Source organism: Ursus arctos, chromosome X, assembly GCF_023065955.2.
Source record: "Ursus arctos isolate Adak ecotype North America chromosome X, UrsArc2.0, whole genome shotgun sequence".
In the NCBI taxonomy this organism is placed as follows: domain Eukaryota; kingdom Metazoa; phylum Chordata; class Mammalia; order Carnivora; family Ursidae; genus Ursus; species Ursus arctos.
The window spans coordinates 51,980,142-51,998,922 of NC_079873.1; the positions used below are offsets into that span (position 1 = coordinate 51,980,142).

At 42.2% G+C, this 18,781-nt stretch overlaps 1 protein-coding gene across 1 annotated transcript in view; it reads left to right on the top strand.

Moving 5' to 3' along the window:
* MSN (moesin) overlaps positions 1–18,781 on the top strand; it is a 65,366-nt gene that overhangs the window by 36,000 nt on the left and 10,585 nt on the right. Inside the window, exons 2-6 of the mRNA XM_026487609.4 lie at positions 4,411–4,494; positions 14,651–14,746; positions 16,136–16,410; positions 17,833–17,916; positions 18,589–18,735. Coding sequence (XP_026343394.1) covers positions 4,411–4,494; positions 14,651–14,746; positions 16,136–16,410; positions 17,833–17,916; positions 18,589–18,735 — 686 coding nt within the window. The remainder of the gene's footprint in view (positions 1–4,410; positions 4,495–14,650; positions 14,747–16,135; positions 16,411–17,832; positions 17,917–18,588; positions 18,736–18,781) is intronic.

Consider the following 18,781-nt stretch of genomic DNA (forward strand, 5'->3'; position numbering starts at 1 on the left):
CTTCTAAATGGGCCATCTCCATCCCTATCTCATTCTGGGCCACTGCACACACTAATTTCTCTACCTGGGACATTTAGGTGTTATTCCCCTCATCCTGCACTCTCCCTTTAAAAAAAATGCAGCTTATCCTTGTGGACCAGTGCAAATATCATTTTGAACTCTGGTTTCTTATCTCCACAAAAGGTTTCTTCTGTTCTGCTATGGCACTTCTCAGGGTTTTCCTTGTATATTATAGTTTTCCTATTATTCAAAAAGTGCCTTGGGGTCAGGGACAGGTCCTACAGCTCTACTCTAACGTTCCTTAATGTTCCTTAAAGGTAGTGTTCCTTTAATATTGGGTGAATTGAAATAAATTTATAGGAAGCTCCTTAACCTAGAATCTTAGGCCTTCATGGTGGTCTATGGATATAATCGGAAGTGGGAAAGATCTATGAACCTGGATTGAGAAAAATTACATATTTGTTTTTACTAACCTCTCACTGAGACTTAGACCTCCTTCAATTATGAATACAGGCAAAATTGCACTACTAAGTATTTACCCCAAAGATACAGATGTAGTGAAAAGAAGGGGCACATGCACCCCGATGTTCATAGCAGCAATGTCCACAATAGCCAAATTGTGGAAGGAGCCGAGATGTCCTTCAACAGATGGATAAAGAAGACATGGTTCGTATATACAATGGAATATTACTCAGCCATCAGAAAGGTTGAATACCTACCATTTGCATCGACATGGATGGAACTGGAAGGGATTATTCTAAGTGAAATAAGTCAAGCAAAGAAAGACAAATATCATACGGTTTCACTTATATGTGGAACATAAGAAATAATGTGGAGGACCACAGGGGAAGGGAGGGAAATCTGAATGGGAAGAAATCAGAGAGAGAGAGACAAACCATGAGAGACTCTGGACTCTGGGAAACAAACTGAGGGTTACAGAATGGGAGGTGGTTGGGGAATGGGGGGATGGGATAACCAGGTAATAGATATCAAAGAGGGCACATGTGATGATAAGCACTGGGTATTATGCGCAACTAATGAATTGTTGAACACTGCATCAAAAACTAACGGTGCACTATATGTTGGCTAATTGAATGTAACAAATAAAACAAAATAAAAGAAAAATACAAACCCTAGAATCTACAAAGGAAAATAATGACAAATTGATTATGTAAAAAATACTATAGGAAAAAAATTGCTTAAAGATATAACACAAATAACAAACTGAGAAAAAAATATTTATCCAACCTATGACCAAACATGAACTTCCTTAATATATAATAGATACATACTAATTAGTTAATAGATAAAGAGAACAGCCCAATAGAAAAATAGACCAAGGACAATAAATTAAACTGCTAATAAACATAATTATTTTTAATGAGAAAGCTCAACTCACTGTTGTATAAACAAAATATAATTTTTATTTTTCCAAAAAAACTCTAATATGTTGGCTAATTGAACTTAATTTAAAAATGCAAAATAGAACAGAAATGTAAATGACAGAATGAGGAGAGCTTCAGAGCTGATGAAGGCATGGAGGTGTTGGGAAGGTGGCCCAGCTGGAGAAGGCATGGAAGCTCTGTATCCCCCCACCCCCTGCCTACCTTGCCCTGTGCATGTCTTCCATTTGGCTGTTTCTGAGTTACATCTGTTTCTATAAACCAGTAAATGAAAAAAAATGAATACAGGCAATAAAAGAAGTGGTAAAAATAGCAGGACCTGTGACTGTCAGTAATGGAAATCTAAGAAACTTTATATCACAATTTTTTGCTGAGGTTTAATTTTTATTTTATTTAAAAATTTATTATTATAGTTGATATACAATGTTATATTAGTTTCAAGTGTACAACATAGTGATTTGACAATTCAATACATTGCTCAATTCTCTAGTTATTGCAGATTTCTCAAAATATTGCTGTGCTCAACACAATGTTGACGTTAACAGTGGTAATAATTAATAAGATACAGTGGTAGGCAATTACTTAATATCATAAAAAGCACATATTTTTATAACTATTTCAATATAATTGGTTTCTTTGTATCACTTTATTTTATGCATTTACAAATATTCTGAAACGGGGTCTATAGACTCACCAGACAGCCCAGAAGGGTCCATGGCACAGTAAAAAGAACAAGGTATAAAATCTTCCCACTGCTGGATCTTTAGCCTATGCTAGATCTCTGTATTTCTTATATCCCCATGCTTAGAACTGCTCATTTAACCATCTTCTGAGTACCTACTGAGTCTTGGGTACTGGAGAGGTAACTCAAAGTAAGACAGAAACCTTGAGGTGATAATGAAGTCTAGATAATTACTAGTCCAGTGTACTAAAGGCCCTACTGGCACTTTTCTACTCTTTGCTATCTCCTCAGTCATTGGTGTTTTGAGGTCTCCCTTGACTCAGCTCAAGGGTGATTTGAGGCTAGATGTTGAGGCCAAATTCCAGCAAATCGGGCCTCATTCTCTCTACCTTATGAAGGCCCATTCTACGGAGGTCACTGGATTGGCAGGAAGCCTAGGATTAACACCAAGTCAAGGTGGCTAATCTTGCCCGTTGTCTCCCTCTGGAGTAACTTGCCTTACTTGTTCCTGCCTTCAGGGCCTTTCCTGTCCCATTGTCAATCTTGAAATAGATTTCCTCCCTGGCTCCCTAGTGGCATTTATTTACAAAGTTGTTCCCCAGTCATGGTCCTCATCAGAATTGTTCAGCTGGCAAAATGGCTGTTCGGCCCCCTCTTCCCCGCTAACTGACCCCTATGCTCAGGAAAGACCCAGAGGTGTCAAAGACTGATAAGGCTTAATGTCTTACCCATTCCATGGGGATTTGCATTTTTGATAATTCTATTTTTAGTCTCCAACCAATAGTATAAGTAGTATATAAACATCTTAGAAAATGTAGATTAGGCTTTTTTTTTTTTTAAGTTTAAAGAAGGGAGAACACACTCATCACCACCCTAAAACCAAGCCTGATTAACCCTTGGGCATGATTCCAATAATTATCTCTCTGTGCATACTTTTTATAGAATTGAGCTCATGTAATCTTGTTGCTTATCCTTCCTTGCTTAATATTACTGAAGTATTTTCCCTGGGCATGAAATAGTTTTCAAAATATTTTATAGGGCCTTATATAACAAGCCAGGTTTTGGCTGTACTATATAGAGTACTTACGCAAAATGTACCAAAATTTAAAGAATTAATCTTTGATTTCTTCTCATGGGAGATATTTTGCACTTTGATGTACAAAGGGTTTAGTGTATTGGTTTAAATTGAGGTTTGGACTTAGGTTTGAATTTAAACCCTGTCTTCCCCACTTACTAGTGATATGACTTTAGACAAATATTTATTTCTTCATCCCTGATGTGGAGATAACATTATCTACTTCACAAGGTGATTGTTGATGTTGAATGGAATTATGCACATGAATCGCCTAGTGAGTAGCAAGTCTCCATACATGAAAGCTACTGCATATTGCTACTACTATTACTACTACTACCAAGTTTTCAGCCAAAGGAACAAATCTCTATTGATGAAATTTCAGCTATCACTGACCTGATCAGGCTAGGGGATCTATTTGTAAAAGCGGAGGGTACTTTTTCTAGTGGCTATAAAATTGTGTGTGTGGTTACCTCTTATTTTCATTGGTGCCTGTCCCTTTGCCTTTTCCCTTCTGCTGTCTCGGCTTTGGTAGCATCTCTGTGTTACTCACACCTACCTTTGCTAAGACCACTTTTCTCTTTTGTGCTTAGGGAGACCAATGAGACATAAATGCAAGCAGTGTTAGCAATGCATGTCAGTATATAGAACCATAGACACCAGCATTGAAATGGTGGTCATCACCTAGTGTAATTGACACACATACCCCCCCCCCCCCGCATTACTACTGTTGTACAGATGAAGTGAACTAGGGCCCAGGAAGGAGATAAGACTTACCCGAGTTTGTAGATTGAGACAGTTGCAGTGCTAGGCTTGGAACCCAGTGTTCTTTATCTTGCCCTTAACTTGTGTCTGCAAAGACCAGTACTGTAGATAATCCAGACTGTGGATCAGAGGTGGGAAGAGAATGCTGTGGGCCTAGAGCTGGCTGGTGTAGCAGGGGAAGACTTCCTGGAAGAAGTACAGTCAGCACTTGCTTCCTCTTGATAGTAGGCTGATTTGCATTTATGTGTTTGCCCCTTGGTAAGCATTGCTCTGTGGCTATGTTTTTTGTCTTCATAAGCTGGTTGGGAGCCAGGGCCTGGTTATTGTTTATTTATTTCAATATTCTCCCTTCTTTCCCACCGATATCTAAGTTGCTCAGATTCTTAGCATCCTAGTTCCCTCTTCTGTGGTTGAACAGATACACTTGTCCCAGGTTCTACTAAGCACAGAGCCAGATAACTAACTTTCCTCTTTTGATCTCATCCTAGATCAATGTGCGTGTGACCACCATGGATGCAGAGCTGGAGTTTGCCATCCAGCCCAACACCACCGGCAAACAACTGTTTGACCAGGTAAGGGAGGGACCATTTGTTTCTTTGCCTCTTCCACTTCTTCTAATAGTTTCCACCACAATGCCCACTTCTTGGGGATCTCTTCTCCTACACGCTCCTCCAAGATAGGCCCAAACAAATTCTGACCCCCTAAGGAGGCAAAGGTTAACTTTGGCAGCCTGCACCTCGGATGGCTCCAATTAATCCTATCCTTGGTCCTGAACATGGTAGAAAAGAGAAGTGAGCAGGGTATGACTCTGTATTAGGTGCTCTAAAAATGTTAGCACATGGAACCTTCCTCTCAACTCTGAAAGATGCAAGTGATCTCTTCCCCATTTTAATGATGAGACTCATAAATTAAATAACTTATTGTATCTAGCCAGTATCTGGCTGGGATTTCAATGCTGCATTCCATGGCCTCTGTCACATTTTTTTTTTTTTTTTTTTTGCTTCCTAGTAGAAGGAAACCAACGTATTCTCCCTGCGGTAGTGTGCTCTATGTACATTTCCTTCAAAAGAATATTGGGACTTAGGACACCACTGGGAGTGGTAAATGCATTATGAGGGTACTTCATACCCTGCAGTCATGCCATGGAGGTAATGCTGATGTGTCATTCCCATCTCCAACGCAAGGGATATCCCTTCACAGGGGAGTCACTATAATCAGAAGGGATATGCTATATATAATCTAATAGTCAGGTGGGGGCCACAGAATCTTTCAGCATTCAAAGACTCTCCAAGGGCCAAGAGAATGTGCCATCTGTGACCAGACTTCTTGGAGTGAAAATGGGGTTCCCATTTCCACAGACTGGGATCCCTTCAGATGGGTCATTATCCCATTTCCCTACCAGTTTCTGGTGAGGTGGGGGTCTGATATTGTCTAGAGTATGTTACCTTGATGGATTTTCCAGGCCCTCTTTCTCATTTGCCCTCTGAGTCCCTCTATTGTCTAAGAACTTAGCCAGAGCTGGGGAGGGAAAGGAAGAAAGCCTCCTTCGGCCTCTTCTCAGACTCCTTCCCAGACCCCTGGTTCTACACATTACCCTTCTCAAGCCAAATGATGCCATCCCCTATCTTCAACACTGGGGGCTTTGTTCATTTGCATTGGAGGGGGATAACTGTGGAGGCAGGGTGAGGAAGGCATCATTTAGAACCTAAGGCAGAAAAATTCTTGAACAAAGAGGCTTATTAACTTCAAAAAGCCACAAGGCATGGTCATTCTTTGTTTGTGTTGGTTTGATTTGTGTACTGTGGGTGTTGTTCTGTAGAAAGCCCAGATGGTAGGGAGCCCTGGACAGATGGTATGCTAGTTGTGAAAGCAACTACTTCCCAAACAAAACCTTAGAGAGTCTTGAATCTTTCATACTGGCTGGAGAGAAGAAAGGCAGAAAACCAGTAAGTTCATGACTTCTCGTCTGGAAGATCAGTGTTGTTTTGACAAATATCGTTTATTGAGCACTTACTATGGACTAGCCTTGGCTAGGTGCTTTAATTCTTGCAATCATCCTGCCTCTGAGAGGTAAAAGAACATACTCCAGGTTATGCAGTTAGTAAGTTGTAATATGGGGTTTCAAATACAGCTCTGGGGGTGCCTGGGTGGCACAGTGGTTAAGCGCCTGCCTTCGGCTCAGGGCATGATCCCGGCGTTATGGGATCGAGCCCCACGTCAGGCTCCTCTGCTATGAGCCTGCTTCTCCCTCTCCCACTCCCCCTGCTTGTGTTCCCTCTCTCGCTGGCTGTCTCTATCTCTGTCAAATAAATAAATAAAATCTTCATATACAGCTCTGACTGCAAAACTATAGTTTTCCCACTGCAATATTCTGCCTGAGTAATTGAGGCTGTTTGGGTTGAGAAGACTTAAGAGAAAATGTGTTCTCTGTCTTGAGATTTCTGAGGGGCTGTCATAGGAAAGAGGGAGCTGTAATGTTCTGTGAGGTAAGATGGAGCATAACTGGGACTCCATGGGTGAAAAAGGGAAAATGCTTTGAACTCAAACAAGGAGTTGAGCATCTGGCACTCTCAGGGCCAAGGCAGGTTTGGATGGGAATCCACAGAGGTATGTGTTCATAGGCTGTTGGGGAATATGATCTTTTCCCTCTCTCTAACTTGATGAGTGAGTCATAAGGGAAGAAGTCCATTCTGTCTGGCCTTTGAGAGCTATTATCAAGGAGGCCCTCCTGGTGGAATTGGGGCCTAGGAGGAAGGAGCTGGACTCCTTGGAAGGAATTGACAAAAGCTCTGGGGCCATCCTGGAACCCAGAAGTTATCTGGCCAATGACCAGAGAGGAAGCTGACTGGAGAGGAAGCACCTTCTTTGGCACCAGTAATAAATAACAGGCAACAATGGGAAGTCATAGCTCAAGGAGACATAAGACCTGGTGGGAAAGGGAAGTGTGGCCTATAGTTCCTCCGTTTACGTTTGTGAGTGTGCACACAGCTAGGAGAGAACATGTTTTGCTACAGCAATTCGGTCAGTTACCACCACTTCTAAAGCCTGAAGTTCTTCATAGGGCTCTTGATCACATAGTTGCCACTAAGGGGCAGTACCACCACCATGAGTTCCATTTTTGAGAAACTCCTGCCTGGCTCCACCCCAGCCAGGGGCTCTAACTCTACCTGCCCCTTCCCTTCAAGATATTAAGCTCTACAAGAAAGGTGAAATCTCAGAGCATCCATTTATTCATTTGTGCATTGGCTGATTCACTATTGACTGAAGGTCTACTGTGTCTCAAAAATCTCTAGACCTATTAAACACCATCTCCATCCTTAAGGACCATGGAAGTTCCTTACCTATAGAAGCAGAGAAAAGTAAATGACACAACTCTCTTCCCACATAGAATAAAACACCCTTGAAGTTCAGGTTGTGTATAGAAGTGATGTATAGTGTATAAAGTATGGGATTCAGTGTCAGCTTTGGGTTCAAATTATGTCCTGCTATTTAGTTGTGTGACCTTGGATGGCTCATTTAGCCTCTTAGTACTTTAATTTTCTCAGTAAAATGGTAACCAAACTAATTTCAGAGATTTCGTGGCTTTATTTAATCCTAAATTAGTAAAGTGTCTGGTGTATAGCAGACACTCGAATGTTGGTTGTTCTTATTAAGGGCTAAATAAGTAGTAGAAATTGCCCTGGGAGTTCAGATAAGGGAGCCATTAAATCAGGAAGCTTTTCTGGCTTGGTAAAGTCCTTAGGATTTGTGGACTTTGCATTGAAGGCAATAACCTTTTCTTCTTTTTCTTCCATTTTATTTTATAAAATAACTAACATCTACTATTTTAATAGTAATATCCCCATCTTATAGATGAAGGATTGAGGCTTACAGGGGAAAAAGACCTGTTTAAGGTTAGATAGCTAGGAAGTGGTGTAGTGGCTTGAATCAAGGCATGTATCATTTGCAGTTTTCCCAGTGCCTTTTGTCAGCTGTCCTCTGTGACCTCCCCTCTCTTTGCCTGTTCCCATTCTGAGTGGAGGAAATTTGTCTCTAAACTTAGAATCCTAGCTGATCATCCTAGTTCTTATGTTCCATAGATGAGAGAAATCATATGATAAGAACTAGGATGATCGGTAGGGGAAGAAAGGGATAAAGAAAGGGGGGGTAGGGGCGCCTGGGTGGCACAGCGGTTAAGCGTCTGCCTTCAGCTCAGGGCGTGATCCCGGCGTTCTGGGATCGAGCCCCACATCAGGCTCCTCCACTATGAGCCTGCTTCTTCCTCTCCCACTCCCCCTGCTTGTGCTCCTTCTCTCGCTGGCTGTCTCTATCTCTGTCGAATAAATAAATAAAATCTTTAAAAAAAAAAGGAAAGGGGGGGTAATCATAAGGGGGAATGAAACATGAGAGACTATGGACTCAGGGCCTCAGAGGGGAGGGGGGTGGGGGAATGGGATAGACCAGTGATGGGTAGTAAGGAGGGCACGTATTACATGGTGCACTGGGTGTTATACGCAACTAATGAATCATCGAATTTTACATCGGAAACCGGGGATGTACCATATGGTGACTAACATAATATAATAAAAAAATCATTAAAAAAGAAAAAAAGAATCCTAGCTGAGTGTGTTCTATGCTGTAGAGCAAGTGGCCACTTGAACACAGGCAGTGTAGAGTAGAAGAAACAGTGTTGGTGGCAGCTCCTACCAGAACTTTCCAGTTGTGCACTGATTTGCTTTCAGGTAGGTGGTTGATACAGCTGCTGCCAAGCCTGTAATGGGATCTCAGTGGGCCTTAGGTGTTTGGGCATTAACGGAATTTGCACATAATTTTTCCATGCAGTTTTCCTTTTGAGGCTCCAGCCTTGCTTCCCAATCCTGCTCTGGGCTTCTGAAGTGAATCATTATATCAATAGTTGACTTACTTAGATAGATGCATGGGGGATATGGAGAGGAGGGGTCTGGGCTCTGGAATTGACCTGATCACCCCTTCCCTCCATAGACCTCAGATGTAGGCAGCCTTCACATACAGAAGAAAGACAAAAGAGGGTTCTTTCTTACATTCAGATGTTCCTAGTAATAAGTGAGGATTTTCTCAGAGGCAAAGCTCTTCCTTTCACTGGGCTTCAGCTTTCTAGTTTGTGCTCCTTAGACCCTATAATCTTCATAGTGTGTTGTGAGGGTTTGTGTTGTGTGGCTCAATAGAATTCACAGCCAATGTCTTAAAAACTGAAGTCCTAGTTCCTGTAGGTGTATATGGCAGGTTTTAGGAGGTACACAGAGCTGTGGGATGAATTTGATTTAGTATCTTTTTTTTAAGATTTTATTTATTTATTTGTTAGAGAGAGAGAGAGAGAGCACAAGCACGGGGACTGGCAGGCAGAGGGAGAAGCAGGCTCCCCGCTGAGCAAGGAGCCCGATGCGGGACTCGATCCCAGGACCCTGGGATCATGAACTGAACTGAAGGCAGATGCTTAACTAATGGAGCCACCCAAGTGTCTCTTGATTTAGTATCTTGGAGCATCAATTTTACTTGTAGATGTTATCTATGTCATTATTAAAACATTGGGGGTGCCTAGGTGTCTTAGTTGGTTTAGTGTCTGACTCTTGGTTTTGGCTCAGGTCATAATCTCATGGGTTGTGGGACTCAGCCCCACTGGGGCTCCACACTAGGCCGGGAGTCTGCTTGAGGATTCTCTCCCTATGTCCTTTCCCCACTCACGCACATGTGAGCCCTCTCTCTCTTAAATAAATAAACAGATCTTAGAAAATAAAAAAAATAGATATTTAAGGAGTAGAATGTAAAATGTGCACATGTAATTAAGATTAAACCTGAGGCTTCAAAGAAATTCTGGCTTTAACTGTCTACTTCTATCCCCCTATCCTTTGTGTCCTCTGGGGTATATGCATTTATTATTTTCTGCTGCTTATGGATTTCTCCCATAGCAGCTTTGAGAAATGCTAGCTCAGGCCAGATAAGTTGGCTGTCTGGGATCAAAGGGAGTCAAGAATATATATATATATAATCAGAGATGGAGGCATTTCTCAGAGTGGAATGGAAAGGACCTTAGTCACTGCAGCCACAGACGTTGTTCCTAGAAGAAGGACCTAGAGACTCTCTCCCACTAAAAGATAAGATTTCTCTTTTCTCTGGGGTGGAAGTCTCAGCTGGAAGCAAAGCTGTAAGCAAGCAAAGCTTGGCCTCATTTCCAAGTGGAGACAAGAGTTGCCTGATCAAGTGATTTCCAGTATCCTGTGGACCTTAATTGGAGATTTCCTTATAGCCTGGAGTCTAGGGGTCATCTGTTTTATCCTTTGTTCTTTTTCAGTCTCAGTTCTGACTTTAGATCATATTTCCTTCCCTCCACACCCTTATTTCCTCACTTTGGGACTTCAGTGGAGGCTGAGAGAGCGCTCTCCAAAGCCCTGAAGCCTAAGGACGTGGAAAATTTATATGCATCTGATTTCTCTATGTACATAAGGGAAGAGGCAGAGCTCAGCAAGATTAAAATTTGCTACTGATCCTGAGATCTTTTTTTGTTTGTTTGATATCACTTCAGCTGTTATTTGTCCAACTGCTCCTCAGAGATACTCCACATCCTAGAACTATTTTGGGTCCTGTGATCTTCCTCTCATTACACCCTTACTCATCCTTCTAGTGAAACAGACAACATGGTGCAAAATGAGGCTAAGGAGCTCATTCCTGGGACCTCTAGGACTGATTATGTAGTCTGTAGCTGCCTTAGTTCCTTTTAATTCTGGGGTCTCTGAGCCTCTACAATTGGTATAGGCAGAGGCCAGTTGCTGCCCTACCAGTTCTATTCTGAGTCAGCCATCCCATGACCTAGCGTCCTGGCCCTAATGGTCCATCTCTAGCATCTTCAGTGTGTCTCTTTCTCACCTGGGGATGAATTACTTCTTCCCCACCAATTACATCTGGACACACTATTCTTCTACAACCCTGTGGAAAATCTTTAGAACTGTTAATTGGATTCTACCTTAGATCTAGGATGAGATAAGAGGTGTTTTAAATAATCTTTTCTGTCCATACACTCCCCCTCTATCCTCTGCAAAAAAAAAAAAGCCAATTATCACATTTCAACATGAGCATTTTGTGTTCTCCATCTAAAACCTATAGGCAATTCCAATTGCCTATTAGGCTCAGGGACTCACCTTGCCATTGAATCCTGGAAGTCTTTTGATCTTTCTAAAGACCCCCCCTCACACACACACACAACTTATCTTTCTAAACATGTTCCTAGTTACTCAAGTCAGCAAGAAGTAGATGGGAAATGGGACTGTATTTCTTTTCATTTACAAATAACCTTATTAGTGAAATGAACTTGAAGGAAGAAAGAGGCCATTTAGGTCATACCAGTTGTAGTAGATGGAGAAGCTGGATAGATGGGGAAGCTAAGGCTCAGAGAGGGAAATGTGCTGCCTTAAGATCACATAGCAAATTAGAGACAGAGGTGAGACTTTCATTCATGTTTCCTGATACCTGATTCAAGCTATGAAAGGGAGGGTGAACATCATGCATGCCCCAGTGATCAATGAAGCTTGAGGACTTGGGGATATGGCTTCTCTCCAAAGTGGTTGTTGACTGAGCCTAGTGGAAAGCCAGGAACCATATCTATACGCAGAGATGATCAAAGTTCATTACCCGGCTGGGATATGTGGGCAAAAGAGAGACAAGGCAGTTAGTCACTTGGGAACCCCGGGGCTCCTAAGCTCATACGAATCCTTGGGATTAAAAGAGAGCATGCTAGAAAAGAAAGGGTACAGGTTTTGGAATCATACACATCAGGATTCTAGTCTAGTCTCTATGGCTTTAGGCAGGTTGCCTGTCTTTTGGGGTGATGTGCAATTAAAAAATTACTTAAATTTTAGTTAACATACAGTGCAATATTGGTTTCAGGGGAAGAATTCAGTGATTCATCACTTATATACAACATCCAGGGCTCATTACAAGTTCCCTCTTTAATACCCATCATCCATCCAGTTCATCACCCACCCACCTCCCTCCATCAACCCCTCAGTTTGTTGTCTACTGTTAACAGTCTCTTGTGGTTTGTTTCCCTCACTCCTTGTCTTTCCCCTTTCCCATATGTTCATCTGTTTTGTTTCTTAAATTCTACATATAAGTGAAATTGTATGGTATTTGTCTTTCTCTGATTGATTTATTTTGCTTAACATAATACATTCTAGCTCCATCCACATCATTGCAAATAGCAGGGTTTCATTTTTTTTTAAAGATTTTATTTATTTATTTATTCGACAGAGATAGAGACAGCCAGCGAGAGAGGGAACACAAGCAGGGGGAGTGGGAGAGGAAGAAGCAGGCTCATAGCGGAAGAGCCTGACGTGGGGCTCGATCCCATAACGCCGGGACCACGCCCTGAGCCGAAGGCAGACGATTAACCGCTGTGCCACCCAGGTGCCCCAGGGTTTCATTTTTTGATGACTGAGTAATATTCCATTATATATATACTGCATTCTTTGTCCATTCATCAGTTGATGAACATTTGGGCTCTTTTCATGGTTTGGCTATTGTTAATAATGCTGCTGTAAACATCAGTGTGCATGTACACCTTTGAATCTTTTTTTTTTTTTTTGTACTTTGGGTAAATCTCTAGTAGTGCAATTGCTGGATTGTAGTTCTATTTTTAACTTTTTGAGGAATCTCTATACTGTTCTCCAGAGTGACTGCATCAGTTTGCATTACATTCCCACCAACAGTGCTAAAGGGTTCCCCTTTCTCCACATCCTTGCCAACACCTGTTGTTTCTTGTGTTGTTAATTTTTCCATTCTGACAGGTGTGAGGTGGTATCTCATTGTGGTTTGGATTTGTATTTCCCTGATGATAAGTGATGTTGAGCATCTTTTCATGTGTCTGTTAGCCATCTGGATGGACAAGTTCTATTCATGTCTTTTAGGCAGGTTGCCTATTAAGCCTTTGCTTCTTCATTTATAAAGTAGAGATAACAGCCATCTCAGGGTTGTTCAGTGTTCAGTACCTGGTACATAATAGGTACTCGATAGATATGAGCTACTTTACCTTAGGGCCTCTGAAGCTCTAGATTGTAAGCTTCAGGAGTGACTATGGAGTCTGGCTTTGGGTGCATGGTAGAAACTTTGTGGATATAGTGGAGGTGTGTATGTGTGTGTGCACGTGTGTGTGTGTGTGTGTGTGTGTGTGTGTGTGTGTTGAGGGGAGATATGATTTATTCACAAGGAAGGACATTAGCAACATTGGGTCCTTTTTTCCTATTTCTATCTCCAGGTAAATTCCTTTACCTCACTCCCCTACCTCCCCTGCCCACCCCTCAAGAAAAAGAAAAAAAGAAAGAAGACCATCAGCATAACCTCATTAGGATGTGAGTCAGCTTTATTGCCTCCATCTCCAGTGGTGGGCATGCTGGAATTCAGCTGTCAGCCAGAACCATTAGCATGCTAATGTCAGGGACTGGAAAACAAACTCTATCTCCTGGCAGGCCTCCCTTTCCTACCCACTGCTTAGCCAAGAGGCCCAGAACACCAGGGTCCACTTAGCTACTATACTGAGGTACTCACCCTGTTTCTACCCTCTTTCCCACTCTCAACCTGTGTAAGTGGTAAGGGGAATCATGACTAGCTTCTAATCGGGGCTGTAAAGAAGCATCTCAGCACCTAGACATGGCACATCTTTGGAGTATATAGATACCACAATACCTGCTATGTCTTCTTGAAAATTCTTTCTTGGGGCATTATTTTTTTATTTTTTTAGTATTTTTTTATTATATTATGTTAGTCACTATACAGCACATCCCCAGTTCTTGATGTAAAGTTCGATGATTCATTACTTGCGTATAACACCCAGTGCACCATGCAATATGTGCCCTCCTTAATACCCATCACCAGCCTATCCCATTCCCCCACACCCTTCCTCTCTGAAGCCCCCAGTTTGTTTCCCAGAGTCCATAGTCTCTCATGGTTCATTCCCCCTTCTGTTTACCCCCCTTCTTCTTCCCTTTCTTCTCCTACCGATCTTCCTACCTCTTATGTTACATAAATGAGTGAAACCATATGATAATTGTCTTTCTCTGCTTGACTTATTTTGCTTAGCATGATCTCCTCCAGTCCAGTCCATGTTGCAGCAAATGTTGAGAATTAAATGGGACTCAGAAGAGTGAGGGCATATTCCTTTTTTTTTAGTAATAATTTTTTATTATGTTATGTTAGTCACCATACAGTGAGGGCATAGATAAAGGAGTAAACCAAGAGCAGAAGATATAGGAGTTAAGTCAACACTGTACTTCCAGCCTTTAATTCATCCTGGGAGTAGAAAGGCACATGGCAAAATAGAGGGAAGAAGTGGCAGTAAACACTGGATTTGAATGGGTTTGGAGCCAAACGGACCTGACCCTTCTTGGAACCTTACTTTCACTATCTATAAAATGGGCCTAATTGTAAATGTATCACAGGGCTATTGTGAAAATCAAAGGGGATAATGAATATAGTTATTGGTGTATGGTGGTGGTCCTAAGTGATAGACCTGTTCCCTACCTCAGCGAAAGTACTTTGTGTAGAGTTGCTGACATCATTTCTTGACTGCTTCCCAAGTGTATTTCCTTGCCAGACCCTGGACACCTTATGTCCTTTAAAGTCAGGGACGATGCTAGTTTCGCTTTTGTGTCTTCTGTGCCTGGCACAAAGTAGGCATTCAATCAGTGTGTTTTTTGTTTTTGTTTTTGTTTTTTTCTTTTCTAGGTGGTGAAAACTATTGGCCTGAGGGAAGTTTGGTTCTTTGGTCTGCAATACCAGGACACTAAAAATTTCTCCACTTGGCTGAAACTCAATAAGAAGGTAACTGCTTACCCCATTGTTGGGTTTGGAATTCATTATTATATGAATTGTTATCTTATATTCAAGGGGCGGGGGTAAAATGTGCTAGCTGGCAAATCCAGGGCCGTGCTTTTCACTGGGTGGTCTACTGACCACTAGATCAGAATAAGGGCAGAGGACTCAGCCAAGGCAGAGCTCCTGCTCTGTCTCCACTTTGACTTCTAACAGTGAGGATGGCCAGTGTCCAAGGAGGAAGAGACCCTTCCCTTTCTCCTGGGAGCTCTGTCTTAAACTTTGACTTGCTTTATACCATAGTCATTAATGGCTTTTCAAGAGGGGATTGGCATCCTATTTTTTCTTTCCAAACTCTAGGTCTTTAGGAGGTTTGTTAAAAGGCGAGTAATAGACTTTTGAACTGGAAAGAATCTTGAAGGCCTCATAATCTTACCTTGTCTCTTCTCTACCTGTAACCTGATACCTAAACTCTATACTGATGCTTTTCTCTTTCTTGGTTTTCTTTTTTTTTTCTCCCATAGGCATTTACACATAAGTTTATTAACACATGTATCTTTTTTTCCTTCAAGTACTTATTTAAATTCCAGCTAGTTAACATACAGTGCAATATTATTTTCAGTTGTAGAATTTAGTGATTCATTGCTTACATACAGCACCTAGTGCTCATCAAAGTGCCTTCCTTAATACCCATCACCTATTTAACCCATTCTTTCTTGATTTTCTATCTCAATTGAACACCAAATGAGATGATTTGAGTATGGATCCATTCAAGCTCTTCACGTCCAAGCAGTGTCTCTGCAGGAACATGGCAGTCCTCCATCTCAATATCCTCAAACTTCCTAACTTTGTCCTCGGAGGTTTCCAGTGTCTTAGGTTTCTGATTGTGTTTAGGCGATAGTTGCCTCACCTTCTGCTGGTAGAGTCTTATTTTCCCAAGAAGAGGAGACTTTTGCTGGACAAATGTGCTGCTGTTAAGAGCTAATTTCAGGCTTTAAAAGATAGTTTATGTTCTTGTCTAGCCATTTTCCAGGCCTCAGTGATACATACTGGTTTTTACTTTGCTAATTTATGGTGTTGGGGAAGCCTTAAAGAGGAGCTTTCTTAAGCCTAACCTCAAAATTTAGGGGCAGTTCGTATATTGTCAGATGTTGGTGGCTTGAAGGCTTATGACCATCAGTGGGTATAAGGTCATTTCAGGAAGGAATCCCCAAAGAGAAGCAATTATGGACATGGAATTGGGTCCCCGGGGAAATCAATGTGCCTCTTTTCTGAATTACCAGAACAGTTGCCACCTGGCTCTTTGGGATTAACCAAATTGATGACCTTTTACTTGTCTCTCCCCACCCTACAGCTAAAGACTGTTTTTTGAGAACCCATAACCTTTGCTCCTCCCAGGTGACTGCCCAGGATGTGCGGAAGGAAAGCCCCCTGCTCTTCAAGTTCCGGGCCAAGTTCTATCCTGAGGATGTATCTGAGGAATTGATCCAGGACATCACACAGCGCCTGTTCTTCCTGCAAGTGAAGGAGGGCATTCTCAGTGATGATATTTACTGCCCACCTGAGACTGCTGTGCTGCTGGCCTCCTATGCTGTCCAGTCTAAGTATGGTGACTTCAATAAGGAAGTACACAAGTCTGGCTACCTGGCTGGGGACAAGTTGCTGCCACAGAGGTGAGGTGGTTCCTTTGGCCATCTGCACTTGCATGGGGAAGGTCTGTGGCTGACCAAGCCCTGTTATACAGGGACTGCCTTTCTACTAGGTAGGGTCTGTCTGAAGACCATGTTATGCATACTGGTTTTTACTTTGCTAATTTATGGTGCTGGGGGAGCCCTAAAAGAGGAGCTTTCTTAAACTTAACCTCAAAATTTGGGGGCAGTTGGTATAAGAGACACACATTTGCATATGGCACTGTACCCTGTTGTTTCTCTGACTCTCAAAATAAAAAGCTTTTTTCCCTCTTCTTTTGCCTGATTACAGAATTGCATTACTCTGAAAACAGGTGCTTATATAGATTACCAGCGACAGATTGACTCCTCCTACTCTGGTTCCATTTTTTCAATCCTTTTCACTGATTTAAATCTCTTGCATCAAAGGTTCACAGGAGGGAGAGAGGGAGCTCCAACAGTCTTTTAATATCAATAACCAGTGTACAGAGCTTTCTGCTTTTATAAACTTCAAAGCTGAATGCTCTCAAACACTCATTATTTTTGTTTTAGCATCACAAGAACACACGAAATGAATAAGGCAGGCATTATCCTTATTTCCTGGCTGAGGAAATAGAGCAGGGTGCTCACTCTGACTTGCCAGATCTCCCACAGCTCGTTTGAGGCAGAGCCAGACCTGGAACCCTAGTCTTTTGAATTTTTAACCCTGGGTTTTTCCCTACTGCATCCAGTGGCCATTTTCATAAGCTTTTGGATGGAAGGAAAAGTTCTTCATTCTGGGAACCTCAGTCCCATTGGAGCTGTGGCATATGCACAACTTACCGGAAGGTATCAGGGATAATGGTTGTGACCTGGAACTCTACCTGAGTCACTGCTTTGATGTCTGAGATGGCATATTTAAAACAAGTCTTGTTAATGATCTAGTAGATCTGGGAGGTTGAGCCTGTTAGTTTCTTCTAAAGCCATTTGGGCTCAGTTCTCCGTTCTGTAGCTACAGGCTGTAATCTCATTCCTGAGCAATTTTCTTATAAAAGCAAATGTTGGTCCCATAAGGATCTAGGAGAGAGTGTCATGCCTCCTCCATGAGGCCCATCTCTACTCTTAGCCCCTCAAGGCAGCATAGACTCTTGATACATTACTGCCCTACTTGAAAATCACAGCGTATTACTGGATTTTCTGGTTAAAACTACAAAAGAAGGTGTTCCCACTGTCTTTCTTTCCCACCCATTCTTGTATCTCTCCTACCTCTCAGGCAGTTCCCTATATCTAATTAATACCTCCTGCTGTAATTTCAATCTACTTCCAGTATGATCTCAGTGGGCTGACTCCATATCTTCTTTGCATCAACACCTCAGAGAGCTAAGTGGGTTTCCCTTTACGCCTGCATTTGGGTTTTGTGCTTGAAACTACTATCTGTTATATTCCAAGGGTCCTAGAGCAGCATAAACTCAATAAGGACCAGTGGGAGGAGCGGATCCAGGTGTGGCATGAGGAGCACCGGGGCATGCTCAGGTAAGATCGCCCTAGCAACTATGGGTTCTACTGCTTTGGCAGGGAGAATGAGAGTAGGTTCTGGAGGAAGGAGGCAAAGGACTAGGGTCACTGGAAGATGTTGGAGAGAAAGGGACAAGAATGCAATTTATAGGGGAAATTAGAGATAGAAAGCAAATAATGATCATTATAAAGCTATATTTTTTTTGAATGATGGCAACTGATAGTCCAAACAGTTTTGACCATAAGAAACAGAAGGGACTTCAAGATCCCCAGGGAGCTTCTAGAGTACCAGGGACTCCTCCCCAAGAAAGAAATGAGGAAGGAGCTCTCTAAACATGGCAGATCATTTGGGTGTTGTCTAGTTGAGTAACAAATCTTATCATTTTGCCATCATTACACCATCTGGGCTCTGCTAAGAATATAAAGTCTTCATTGCAGCTAACATGCCAGAGGCCAGCAAGGGTCAGTCCACCCTTGTTACTCTTGGGAACCTCAGATCTTAGGCTCCTGTCAGCAGGTTTTGTTTGACAAAAGTCATGTTGTGCTCTGTTTTCCATCATCTGCTCACCTTTTATACCCTTTCCCTCCCCTAATGGCAAGGTTCTTGTCAGAAGTGCAAAGCAGGTAGGCTATCTCCCTGGGTCTGATTCACAGGCTCCCCTCTATAACTCCCCCAAATCTGTTATTTAGGGAGGATGCTGTTCTAGAGTATCTGAAGATTGCCCAAGACCTGGAGATGTACGGTGTGAACTACTTCAGCATCAAGAACAAGAAAGGCTCAGAGCTGTGGCTGGGGGTGGATGCCCTAGGTCTCAACATCTATGAGCAGAATGACAGGTATAGCTTAGAGTTCTCTTAGTTTATTTGGGCCACTCTGACACCT